The sequence below is a fragment of the Miscanthus floridulus genome, chromosome 16 (genome assembly GCF_019320115.1).
Source record: "Miscanthus floridulus cultivar M001 chromosome 16, ASM1932011v1, whole genome shotgun sequence".
NCBI classification, from domain to species: Eukaryota; Viridiplantae; Streptophyta; class Magnoliopsida; order Poales; family Poaceae; genus Miscanthus; species Miscanthus floridulus.
Genome location: NC_089595.1, coordinates 104,156,816 through 104,169,712, shown reverse-complemented (window position 1 = coordinate 104,169,712; position 12,897 = coordinate 104,156,816). Strand labels below are relative to the sequence as shown.

Below are 12,897 nucleotides of genomic sequence, written 5' to 3'. Positions count from 1 at the left end.
GGACTGTGGACTAATGAATGGGTGCATCATGAGTGTGTGTCTGCCTGAATGTGGGGGCCGGCGCCGGCGGACTCCGAGAAGGCGAGAACCCTGAAGCCGGCAGGCGCCAGGGCCTTTCGAAAACCCAGGCATGCTTTGCCGTGCAGTGCAGACATGAACTTCAGATCACGCCTGTCTCCTCTCTTCTCCTTTGTTTCACTGCTTTCCATTCTCCGATGCTGCCTTCTGTCATGTACTGCTCCTACGCCGTAGCACTCACTGTTGTGTCTGCCTTTGTCCTGCGAGGAGAGCGAGTGTTTGAAAGCTCGAAGGAGCCAAGTCCCAATACCGGCACGCCGGCACTGCACCTAACCACCAAAACTCACGAGCTTTAAATCGCACACGCCTCCCTCCCCAGTCCCCTGTCCCCTGCACTACGCTCATCAAGCTTTGCTCGCCCAAGTAGCCAAGTGATTGTAGCACGAACTATCTAGCCATGACATGGGGCATTCGGAGCCAGCATGCAGCGCCGTCTGCGCGGTGCGAGGGAGAAAATGCAGAGGAGAGAGGGAGCAAGGGCAAGGGCAAGGGGTTCTCATTCTCCCCTCTATCTTGGCTCGCCAAGCTCGCGGCCAAGGAGAAGCCCAGTGCGGCCGCAAAGCGCGCGTCCACGCCCACGCCCCAGAACACCGCCGCGGCGGATCCCGCGTTCCCGTCGTCGTGCCTCCCCAAGCGCACCAGCCCGAGCCCTGCGGCGGTCACGGTCACGCCAGGCTCGTCCAGCCCGCCGCGTCGCTCCACGGCCGACGCTGCCGTGCCGCGGCGGCTGTCCGTCGGCAACGACAATGCCGACTCCGTCGCCGCGCGCCGGCACGGCCGCCGCCACTGCTCCGTCGGCGGGGACCGTGAGCTCCCGCCGCTGGGCCGCCTGATCCCCTTCTCCCTCCTCGCCGGCGGCTCCTCCCCCGCGCGAGCCGCCGCGGCACCGTCGGACACGGACGCCGCCAGGGCGGGGGCGAGGCGGCACCGGCGCCGCCGGAGCAGCCGGCGCCTCAGCGTGAGCGGCGGCCGGAGGCCGTCCTTCTCCGGGAGAATGCCGCCCCCGCGGGTGCGCGTACGGTCGCCCCGGCGCGCCGCGCCGGCGGAGCTGGAGGGTCTCGCGGTGGTGCGGCGGACGCGGGACCCGCAGCGCGCGTTCCGCGAGTCCATGGTGGAGATGATCGCGACCGCGAGCGGCGGCGGCGGGCCCACCGCCGTGCCTCCAAGGCCCGAGGAGCTGGAGCGGCTGCTGGCGTGCTACCTGTCCCTGAACGCGGACGAGCACCACGACTGCATCGTCAAGGTGTTCCGCCAGGTCTGGTTCGAGTACGTGAACCTGCTGCCCCGCCTGGAGGCCGGCGGGAGACGACGCCTTCCGACGGCACGGCGCTGCTGATCACCCGACACGACGGCACGGCGCATGCACCTGCCACTGCCATTGCCAACGCGTTCCCTGACTCCCACTGGCCCGTCGGCATCAGAGTCCCACGCAGAGCTGATTCAAATGTCGGTTGCCATGCCATGGTTGTTGTGTAGTGTAGCCGGCTGTATGAGTGCGTGCGCCAAGTTGCGCCGGCGCCCGGCGGCACGTGCGGCGCGCCCTGAGCGGTTGAGCCTGAGGTGCTTTCTTGTCCGCGTGCGGCGGCGGTGCATTGAGGCGTGGCGTCGATGGATTTAAGTAGAGCTGGAGGTACAGTCCAGCGCGAGATCTCAAATTGTCTGGTGTGGCGGCATACTGTAGCATGCTGCATGGCAGTGGCGGCTGTAGATTCCAAAATTCCCCAGTTTCTAGAATTCAAATATCTGAATCACGCTGTGCCGCCCTTGTTTTGTTTTGTTGTTTGCTGTTGTGTTGTGCACCGGGAGCTGGTGGCTCGGGCGTTGGCACAGTCACGGATTTGCTTGGGGCGGCGGCATCGTCAGTTTAGGCCCCGTTCGCTTCCTGGGAAACGACCCAGAAATAATTGCCAGCCGGAATCGTTACTTTAATTTGTATAAGTTTTCCATGGATGGAATGGTTCCCGGTGTCGTATAGCCCTAACTTAACGGAGCCTTAGGACCCGTTCGTTTGCTAGAGAACGGTTCCCAGAATTATAGCCGGAATGCTATTCTATTTTATATAGTCTTTGATCAGAACTGGCGTAAGATCGATCCAATCGACAACAAAGGACAACCGGAAGACCCCCAGCTGAAGAGAAGGCTGTGTGTGGTCTCTGTCTATGGGCCTTCGTCCTCTCGTTGATGGGCCAGCGCCCAACCCAACCATCAGCAAGGGAGCTGAACCAGCAGATGGCCCAACGCCATCAGCACGCGCGGCTGTCAGAAACGTTCGGATGGGGAGTCCCTCTCCCGTCTACCACCACCGTCGGTGCGGTGGCCGGGTGGGCGAGCCAAAGGCGGGTGCAACACCCAGATCACGAGGATAACGCCGACGCCGGCCGAGCCGAGCAACCGGCCATAGCTTATACCAGGCGAACAGGCTGACAGTACAGACAGAGTCCGGCTAGGCAGAGCTTCCCAGTTTGCCACATCCAAACCCTGTCGATACGGATCCAACCTAGCACGCTGAAATGCGCTCATGGACAATAGGCGCACGAGTACACGATCATCAAAACTCGCAGCAGGCACAGCCGAGTGCTGTCGTATCGATTTATACAGCGATAGTACCTACGATCCCAGCGAACACTTGTGACGACACGAGCAAAAACGAATGTACACCTGGCCTGGCCTCAATGTTCTTTGCTTATTAATTCCTGCGTCCTCCGTTACGAAATGAGTAAATGACGATGCTTTAGTTTTGTTTCAGAATCAAATTTATCTAGATTTAATCAAGTATGCTGTCGTTAAATTAGTTTTATTATTACATCCACCTAGAATATCTCATTTGTTTGGTGTTTCAATAAACTTGGTAAATATGATAGAAGTTTGTTTTTTTTTCATTAGAAAATCAAAACAACTTATATTTTGGAACAAAAGAAGTCTCATCACCTTAAAGGGAGATCGAGACATGTCTAATAAATACATTTCTCCATTACTCAAATATAACCAAAGTTTATCAAAATTGTTTCTCGGTGCTATAGATAAAATTATCGAGGATTTCTGTACTAGAGGAAAGAGAAGCGGACGATTGCGATTGCTAGAGGAGGCTTCCCCGCTGTTGCATGCGTACGAAGGACACTCGTTGCATCAACTATGGCTTGACAAAGATGGATATCTCACGTCCTCTAACAGATAGATCTACATGGCCCTTGGGTACCCAAAATAGCTAAAATATAGCTATGTGCTGCTAGTGGAACTCTAAAAATGTAGTGTTGTGCTTTAGACTCGCGAACGTGTGTCTAGTCATTTGTTAATGTCAAGTTTAATTGCAAATGTAGTGTTGTGTTTTAGACTTGCGAACTTGTGTTTAGTCATTTTGTTAATGTCAAGTTTAGTTGCTATCTTTGTCTTCTATAGTTCTATGTGATATAATTATGTGAAATGATGTCAAAATTTCCTGCAAATTATGTTGTTTATGGACTTTACATATATTGGTCGGTCAGTTCTGTCATAACCGAGATCAAACCAAATTAACCAAGACTAAAATTGTTCGGTCTTGAGTTTCCTAGGTAACCAATCTAGATAACCGAATTTAGTCAAAAACCAAAAAGCGAACTGATCGGTTCGGTCAAACTGAATGCCCACCCCCTACTTATCTCACCAGCGACTCATGTTTCTATATTGGCCATTGTTTGATGTCATTATGCTAGCTAGGCTCACCTGAGTTATTGACATAATGCCCACGACACCTACACTACTATAAAAATGATTTTTAGCAACGGGGTTTTTTTAGGGGCGGCTCCACTACCAACCGCCCCTACAGTGGGTGAGCTCGGGTGACATGATTCTAGCCGCCCCTACGAATGGCACAGTAGGGGCGACGGGTGATACGAGTCGTCCCTGCAAATGGGTCAATTTGTAGGGGCGACTCACTCACTAGCCGCCCCTACTGTTTGATTTGTAGGGGCGGCTCAATCACCAGGCACCCCTACTGTTCGATTTATAGGGGCGGCTCAATCCCCAGTCGTCCCTACAAATGTCCACTGTATGAATGGCTGCAGCACCCTTCTTCCTTCTCGGGTCACTCACTCCAACCCGTCAAAAAAAGGTAGGGAGGCCTTGGGCACCTCCTAAAAATTGCTTTACTAAGGGGGGAAGGTTTTGGTCTCAAATTCTTTGGTGGAGAGGTTGTAGAAGGTAAGAAAATATTATTCCACACTTTTTTGAAGTTTTAATGGTTGGTGAATAAGTAATTAGAGTTTTGCTTTTCTCTCTTTTCTATGGTGCTTGAGCTACTTATAAAGCAAATTAGACCCAAGTTTTGAATATACTAGGGTCAATTAGGTAGGGGAACAAGATCATACCCTTATTTGGTACATGTTTCTTGATTTTAGTGAACAATTAGTTAGTTTTATGGATATTTCATGTGCATGTAGATCTAGATCTAGGGTTTGTTTTTTTATTAATTTTGTTTTTTGTAATTTATGTTTGATGAAATTGGACTAAGGTTTGCATGAAAGATATTGGGTAAAATATAATTGTTGCTAATTGTTGTCTTTGAAATTGTTTATTGTAATCAATAAATATGTATTTTTAATTATTTATGGATAAATGAGCATTAATTAATTTTCCTCTACCATGGTGTGTTTGTATGCTTCATGTAATTATATTTGATTTATATTCATATATGTCTGAAGTATATACAATTATTCTCAAGTAATTATTAATTTGATTCATTTATATATGTATATATATAAGTAGTCCTTTAATGTTTGTTTTGTTGTTGTTGCAAAAGATGGAGTACAAGAACTCTTGGATGTATGGTTCGTTAAGGTTCAAAGCAGGTTTCTGTGAAGAGGTGGATAAATTTATTGAAGCCGTAGAGAAGCATGCAACGACGTTGACAGAGAATGAGGATACAATTATTTGTCCCTGTAAAGATTACAAGAACCGTATGGCATGGACAGATGTGACTATCATCAAATCATATTTAATTATGCGAGGATTTGTTGAGGACTACACAGTGTGGATTCATCATGGTGAAACGGTTATTGTTAACGACGAGGATGAGGAGGAATACGATGACGAAACCCTAGAATCCCTGTCCCAATATTCAGTGGAGCTTGATGCACGAATGGATCCCGAGTTTGGCAATGAACAAGGTCGTGATGTTGGTGGTTGCGATGGTAATGACGAAGGTGGTGCCAATAATGATGGTGGAGCACGTGTCGGGGATGAAGATGATTTAGAGGACATGATTTGAGCCCTTGGACCAAAGATTTTACTAAAGAGCCCGAAAGGTCTAGAAAATTTAGAAAGGATGATAAAAGCATCGAAGGAGATTGTGTATGGTGTTGAAAAGGTTTGTCCAACACATTGGACATTGCTACATTTTGTGCCTGAGCTACTCATCCTAAAGGCTAAGTACGGCTAGTCAGACTGTAGTTTCAATGATCTATTACGTCTCCTATCATGGGTGCTGTCACAGCCAAACTTAGTTCCCACCAACACATACCAAGTGAAGAAGGTCATAAGTCCATTGACAATGGGGGTTGAAAAAATCCATACATGCCCCAACCACTATATCATTTTTTATGGCGAAATGTTCAAGTCACTAGATAAATGTCCCCGGTGTGGGGTCAGCCGGTACAAGAATAATGACCTTTACGGTGGGGACGAAGCCTCCACGGGGAAAAAGAGGAATAAGAAGGATACAAAAAAGATGGTACAAGAATCTTAGCCTCCAGAGGACACTCCATTAGGCAACGATACAAAGCAGAGAAGAATTCCTGCCTTGGTAATGTGGTACCTGCCAGTGACCGACCGCTTGAGACGTATCTTCCTAAACCCTAAAGAAGCCGCACTCATGACATGGTGGGATGATGAGCGCAAGGTGGGTGATGATAAGATTGCACACTCGGCTGATTGTAGTTAGTGGCAAAGGATCGATGAGAAGCACAAAGAATTCAGCGATGACCCAAGGAATGTACGGTTTGGCTTGAGCACAGATGGAATGAATTCCTTCAATGAGAGGATGAGCGACCATAGCACTTGGCCAGTGATCTTGACCATGTACAACATCCCAACATGGTTGTGTCAGAAGAGAAAGTACTTTCTCCTCACTATTCTTATTTCTAGCCCTAAATAACCAGGCATTGATATAGACGTGTTCCTCGAGCCTTTGACGCAAGAAATGGAGAGGCTATGGAGGCATGGGGAACTAATGTATGATGTGTTCCAAAAGGACTTCATATGTATAGCAATAATATTTGTTACTACCAATGATTACCCCACACTATTTGCTTTGTCTTGATAGATCAAAGGGAAGATGAAATGCTTGGTTTGCTTGAATGGTACTACATGGGTGTTCCTGGATGCATCCAAGAAGATAGTTTACCTAAGGAACCGACGCTTCTTAAATACAAGTCACAAGTACCATAGCAAATTGTTCTTTAAATTTTATGACAACACCCCAGAGATTGAACCCCCTCCAAAGAGACGTCATAATGGAGAACATGTGTACAGAATGGTGAAAAACATACGCATCGTCAATGGAAAGAAGAATCCGAATGGGACAAACAGAGATAGAAACACACCTCCTATCGAAGGCGTACCTTTCAAGAAACAATCGATCTTCTTTCAGTATCTGCCTTATTGACCAGACTTGGAGGTCCCCCATGCCATTGATGCTATGCACATGCAGAAGAATGTCTTTGAGAGTCTCATTGCTACTTTGATGGACACATGCAAGTCAAAGGATGGTCTGAAAGCACAGAAAGACATGGTGTAGCTAAACGTGATGCCACAGCTTCACCCGGTACCTGAGGCTAATGAAAAATACACTGCCCATGGCGTGCTTCAACCTAACTCTAGAAGAGAAGAGAGCTATATGCACTTTCCATAGGGGGGTCAAAGTCTCGACTGGGTTTTCAACGAATGTGAAGAAGCTAGTGTCGATGAAGGACTTGTCAATAACACACTACAAAGCTCATGATTGTCATGTGATGCTGACAGTGTTTCTACCTATTACAATTAGAGCTATAAAGCCAGAGTTCTTAAAAATTGCCATCACCTGCATATGCTACTTCTTTTCAAAGATCTCACAGAAGATGATTGGCAAGAAAGAGCTGAGTGACCTACATGAATTTGTGGTGGAGACACAAAACCAACTGGAGATGTGTTTACCTCCCGCTTTTTTATATAATGCCACATCTCATGATTCACATGGTTCATCATATACAGGCATTGGGCCCTTGCTACTTGCATGAAATGTGGTCCTACGAGCAGTTCATGTTGGTTCTAAGCTGATACGTGCATAATCGAGCATACCCAGAGGGCTCCATGGTAGAGGGTTACAGTACTGAAGAAGTCATCAAGTGCTGTCAAGAGTACCTAAAAGTACAGAAAGGGATTGAATACCCGATTCTCATCATAAGGGTAGGCTAGCTAGGAAGGGCACCAGTGGTAGAAAAGTGTTCATCGACCATGATTACAAAGAGGTGAGTCGGCCGCATTACAGTGTCTTGCAGAGTACACAACTGATGCAACCGTACATTGATAAACACTTGGCTATAATTATGGTGGAGAGAAATGGTTGTTCAGATGATTGGGTCATGAAACAGTACAAGCAACGACTAACTACATGGTTGAAGGACCAAAACATACCACCTAGAGAAACCATAGACTCTATTACCATCAGTAGGTTGGCGAAGGGGCCATTGAGACAAGTGACATGTTGGAAAGCTTATGACATTAATGGGTATACATACTATATCTACGCAAAGGACAGTAAATATGTGAACCAAAACAGTGGTGTTTGAATAGAAGCTCTCGATGGAGTGGGGCAAAAGATCCAATACTTTGGCATCATTGAAGAGATAACGGTGGCCCTGTTTTGATGCTGCTGGATTAAACAACACTAACTGAATGAAATCGGTTTGAGAGTCCTAGACCTCGAGAATCTAGGCTACCAAGATGACCCTTGGGTGCTCGCTTCATGTGTCGCACAAGTTTTCTAAATGCCTGACCCACAAAGTAACCTCCCCCCAAAGAAGAAGACAAAACATGTGGTTGTCTCTGGAAAACAGCACATTATCAGAGTTGATGGCGTGGACAATGTTGAAGCTTACAATAACTACGATGAGATGCCACCATTCACAGACTTTTCTAAGAAGATTAGTGTTGTGGAAAAGAACCTACCCAAAGACATATTGCCATGAGAACGAAAATGTGTCAAGGGAAAAGTCGTTACAGCAGGCTAGCTAGTTGTTGAACGTGGAGTGTTTATGTAAGTGTGTGTGTGTTTGTAAGACTTCATTTATGTATGTGTGTGAGACTATATATTTATGTATGTGTGTGAGTGTTGGGTTCATAAATCCAAGGTCCCTCATGGACCGGCTTCACCAGTAAAGTCTTGGCCCAGCAGACAATGTTGCAAATGACGCGCAACTCATAGGATGGCCTAAATGCCTAAACAAAAGGCCAGAAGGGCAATCCAATCTCTGACTAGAAGGCCTCGCTAAAGAGGAACAACGCTCACTTCCGACTCAGGCCCGTCTCTACGACCGAAAGGCCTGGCCAAACACCACTTCTGACTCCAACCCACTTCTCCGACCAGGAATGCGCCAAACCCCTACTTACAGCTCCTCTCTGACTGGCGCAATCAGAGCTGATTGAGACCAACCGACCGAGGAAACCTGCTCAGTAAGGACCAGGAAATAGACGAAGAATGTAAGGTATGGCACTCAAGTCAACCGTAATACCAAGAACCATACCCTGTACACCTGTCGGATAGTACCCTGCGACCTTCCTAGCATGGCAGAACCCAAGCAGTGTTGTAGGCATCAACATTTTTCCTACAGTGTTGTGGGTGCCATCAACTCCCATACTAGACAAACACGGTAAGGCTCCCTCCACATGCCTCTAGGTATCAACAGTGTTGTGGGCACCGGCATTTACCATACTAGGCAAACATGGTAAAACCCCCTGCATACCTCTAGGCATCAACAGTATGGTGGGCACCGATGTCTGCCATACCAGAAGAAGACGACACAACCTCCCACATGTATCTAACATTAATAGTGTTATGGCCGTCTATAATCATCTTGTACCCAATGACATGGGCAACAAGACTTAGCATACGTACACTCTCTCCCTCTCACTTGTAAGGCCATCCGCTTCATCTATAAAAGGGGATGCGCTCTCTTCCAATAGATAGATCGATCAATACACAACAACTCGAACAACACACTCAACAAGAGAAACCACTAGGTTCAAACCTCAAGCACACGCTCAAACACTTAGCACATAGCGGAGCTCTCATCACTCTCGGCCCTTCCTCTTGTACCCCACATCTTTCTCCCTTCCGTTTGTAACCCCACAACAAACTTCAAGCACCTAGGCTCAGGAATAAAGTCACTGACCAACTCAAACTGGACGTAGGGCATATTGCCTAAACTAGTATAAACCCTGTGTCATTGAGTGCTAGGCCACCTCCGATCACAACGTACAACAAAACCATAAATATTTATGTGTTGGTCACTTTCTGCACTAATAGTTGGCATCGTCCATGGGGAAGACGCTGTGTGTTCACACTTTTGGTCATCAGATGGCCCACTTTTCCACCACCTTCGCCATGGTGGGCTCGAGCGATATGACTCGCTTCGGCTCGCTAGAGTTTTCCGCACTCCCACCTATTGGGATGTGGGTTCCACCCATCTTCAAGCTATCCTAGACCTTACTCTTTGGAAGCCTAGACTTCATCGCTGATCGGCTCGGCGTACTACACCTCCACAAGGAGGCACTTGTTCGACGCCCATCGGAGGGGCGCCCTCCATCAGCTCCAAAACACCCGATGCCTTAAATGATGAGGTGCCTACGCTTCAATCCAAACAAACTCTCTGTTCAAACCCTACTATGAGTAATGTACGTACTATTATTTACTCCCTATTTACTATCTCCCGCCGATTATCTAGAGGGACTGCATTGTCCACACCACAACCACCGCATGATTGGTTCCCCTGTAGCCTCACGTCCCTCATGGACATGGATGCTCGGGGGCTCCGAAGGACGCTGACGCCGCCCCCTCTCACATCCGAATTTGTGGGAATGGCGAGCTATGCTCCCACCACTTTCCATGAACTCCTGGATGACAAGGTTGAGAGCGATGGCTCCAGCATTGGCGATGTGGTGCCTAGCCACCGTCCGTCCTAGGAGTGCGCTATGGTGGACACTCTGGGATAGCCACCGGTGGTAGCGGAGTCTTCGCAGACTCACACCCCTTCGGACCCTCATGTAGGGGCCCTCGTGCTCGCATAAGAGAACGCCGAGTAGCTACGACAATGGTGGCAGAACTAGCCGCCACCTGTGCCGACTCGCTCGGTGCAGCACGTTGCGCCCCATGCACGTGGCCCGGCGAGCGGCGCGCGGGGTCACGCCTGCTAGGTCTAGCGTGACATCATGAACGAGGGAAATGACCCCCACAGTTCGCTTGGGCTAGCTAGAATATCACCGCTGCGGCAATGCTTCTGCGTGGCATTCCCGAGCCTGTCGACCCCTAGGAGAGGGCGATCCACTAGAACCTCTGAGCACTGGTGGAAGTTGCCGCCATTCAACAAGCGGAAAGCTTCGCATCACGACTCTGACTCATGGCCTCTCTCCCCACCAGGGGAGTGGGGACGCACTAGATAGATTGCTCCATCCATTCACTACTATAGTCGTCAAGCGTGGCACAGGAGGCTACGGCTATGCCACGGTCCAACCTAGCACCTGCTCCACACCGACCGCCAGTACACGAATGGCTCAGTCCACACCAAGACGCTCGTAGCGTCATTAGCAACCAGCATTAGGCCTGACATGATGATGACGTCCACCGGGCATGATGAGGACATCACTTCTTCATCACATACAAGCCAAGGAGAGGAGAAGGACCAACATGGGCGTTCAATTTATCTTTCTCATGGTGGAGGCCTAGTTCAACTGAAGTTGGAGCCCATCTCGGGTTCCAGGACCAGTCTGCCTTAAACTGGTCACCCAGGATGCATCCGGACTCCATTTTTAATGATCCACATATGGTTGGAAAGCTAATTTGATAAGGAAGCCAGTCCAAGTGGAAAAGTGTTCTAGATTTTTTGGAGGTTTGCGTCGTGAAATATAGGATGTTCTTGACTATAAAGAATGGACTAGATTTTCCCAATTATATCATTATGCTCTTAAAGCCGAAAGCGAAGTACAAGGACGACAACCTAGGCATTCCATGACTCCATCCACTTCTTCATATCCAACTGAGGTGAGTAAATTTTCTGATGTGCAGACACCATCAGCGCCTGTAAAGAAGAGTTCTTCTATCACACCTTCTTCTAGTGGATCTGCTACACCTTCCTCTAGCAGCTCTTCTAAAATTGTTGCCACCGCTGCAAGGGCATGGGACATATTGCTAAAGAATGCCCTAGCAAACACGCATATATTACTACTAATGATGGTGGGTATGCTAGTGCTAGTGATGAAGAGAATGAATTTGCACTTGCAACTGATCTTTATGCAGATAAATTTGCAGATAGTGCTGAAGATCCTGATGAGGTAATTGATAGTGTGACATGCACTGCAAACTACAAATCAATCCTTGTTCAGCGTGTTTTGAGTACACAAGTTGAGCCAGTAGACAAGCTACAACGCCACAATTTGTTTCAAATGTTCCTCATTATCAATAATTTCTGTGTTCAAGCTATAATTGATGGAGGGAGTAGCAATAACTTGGTAAGTTCTGAGCTTGTCAAGACCCTTGGTTTATCTACATGTGCTCTTCCGCATTCATACCATGTTCAATGGTTCAACAATAGTGGTAAGGCAAATGTAACACAATCTGCTCGTGTGCATTTTTCTATCGGATCATACCATGATTATGCTGAATTTGATGTCGTGCCTATGCAAGCTTGTTCACTTTTGTTAGGCCGCCCTTGGCAATATGATAATAATGCTCTACATCATGGTAGGTAAAATAGATATACTTTTATATTTAAGGAAAATACCATTACTTTACTTCCTTTAACTCCTGCTGAAATTGTGCAATATGAAATGGAACTTGCTGAAAAGAAAATGAAAGGCCATGATAAAGACTTTAGCAAACCAACAAATGAACCATCAAGTAACATGAAAGAAGTTTATTTGTTTTTAAATCTGTTCTTGCTAATCATGATGAACCTTGTTATGCTTTAACTTGTACTTCGCCTATATGTCCACTTGGTCCTGCTTCTAGTGCTATGCCTCTTGTCGGTACTAACCTTTTGTAGGAGGAGGATGAATTCCCAGCAGGGAAGCCACCCTGGCAGCTGCCTTTGCGAAGGATTGGGCGCCAAGATGAACATCTTTTTCTAAAGCCATCGTCGCTGTCATCCGATGGAGGAGACGATCTACTTCAGTCGAGGACGACTTCAATTCAAGAAAGGGAGGATGATGTGGACATCACTTCTTCATCACATACAAGCCAAGGAGAGGAGTAGGACCAGCATGGGCATCTAATTCATCTTTCTTATGGTGGAGGCCTAGTCCAACTGAAGTTGGAGCCCATCTCGGGTTCTAGGACCAGTCTGCCTTAAACTGGTCCCTCAGGACGCGTCTAAACTCCGTTTTTGATGATGCACATATGGTTCGAAAGCTAATTTGATAAGAAAGCCAGTCCAAGTGGTCTCACATCAAAATACCTTCGAAATCAATGGGAATCATCAAAACAAGTCAGCGCCCAGAATCTGTCAGGGTGCTACGACACCGTCTTTTAGTTCGTTGGACCGTGTATCGTGTTTGGGCCCATTAGAGGGCACGTCCAGGCGGTGACGCCTAAGACTC

At 47.7% G+C, this 12,897-nt stretch overlaps 1 protein-coding gene across 1 annotated transcript; it reads left to right on the top strand.

The window, feature by feature from the left end:
• Positions 1-422: 422 nt before the first annotated feature.
• Positions 423-1,728, top strand: LOC136509990 (transcription repressor OFP1-like). The gene has a single exon (XM_066504566.1). It carries the CDS (start codon positions 476-478, stop codon positions 1,412-1,414), a length of 939 nt encoding a protein of 312 aa, XP_066360663.1. The 5' UTR covers positions 423-475; the 3' UTR covers positions 1,415-1,728.
• The last annotated feature ends 11,169 nt before the right edge of the window (positions 1,729-12,897 follow it).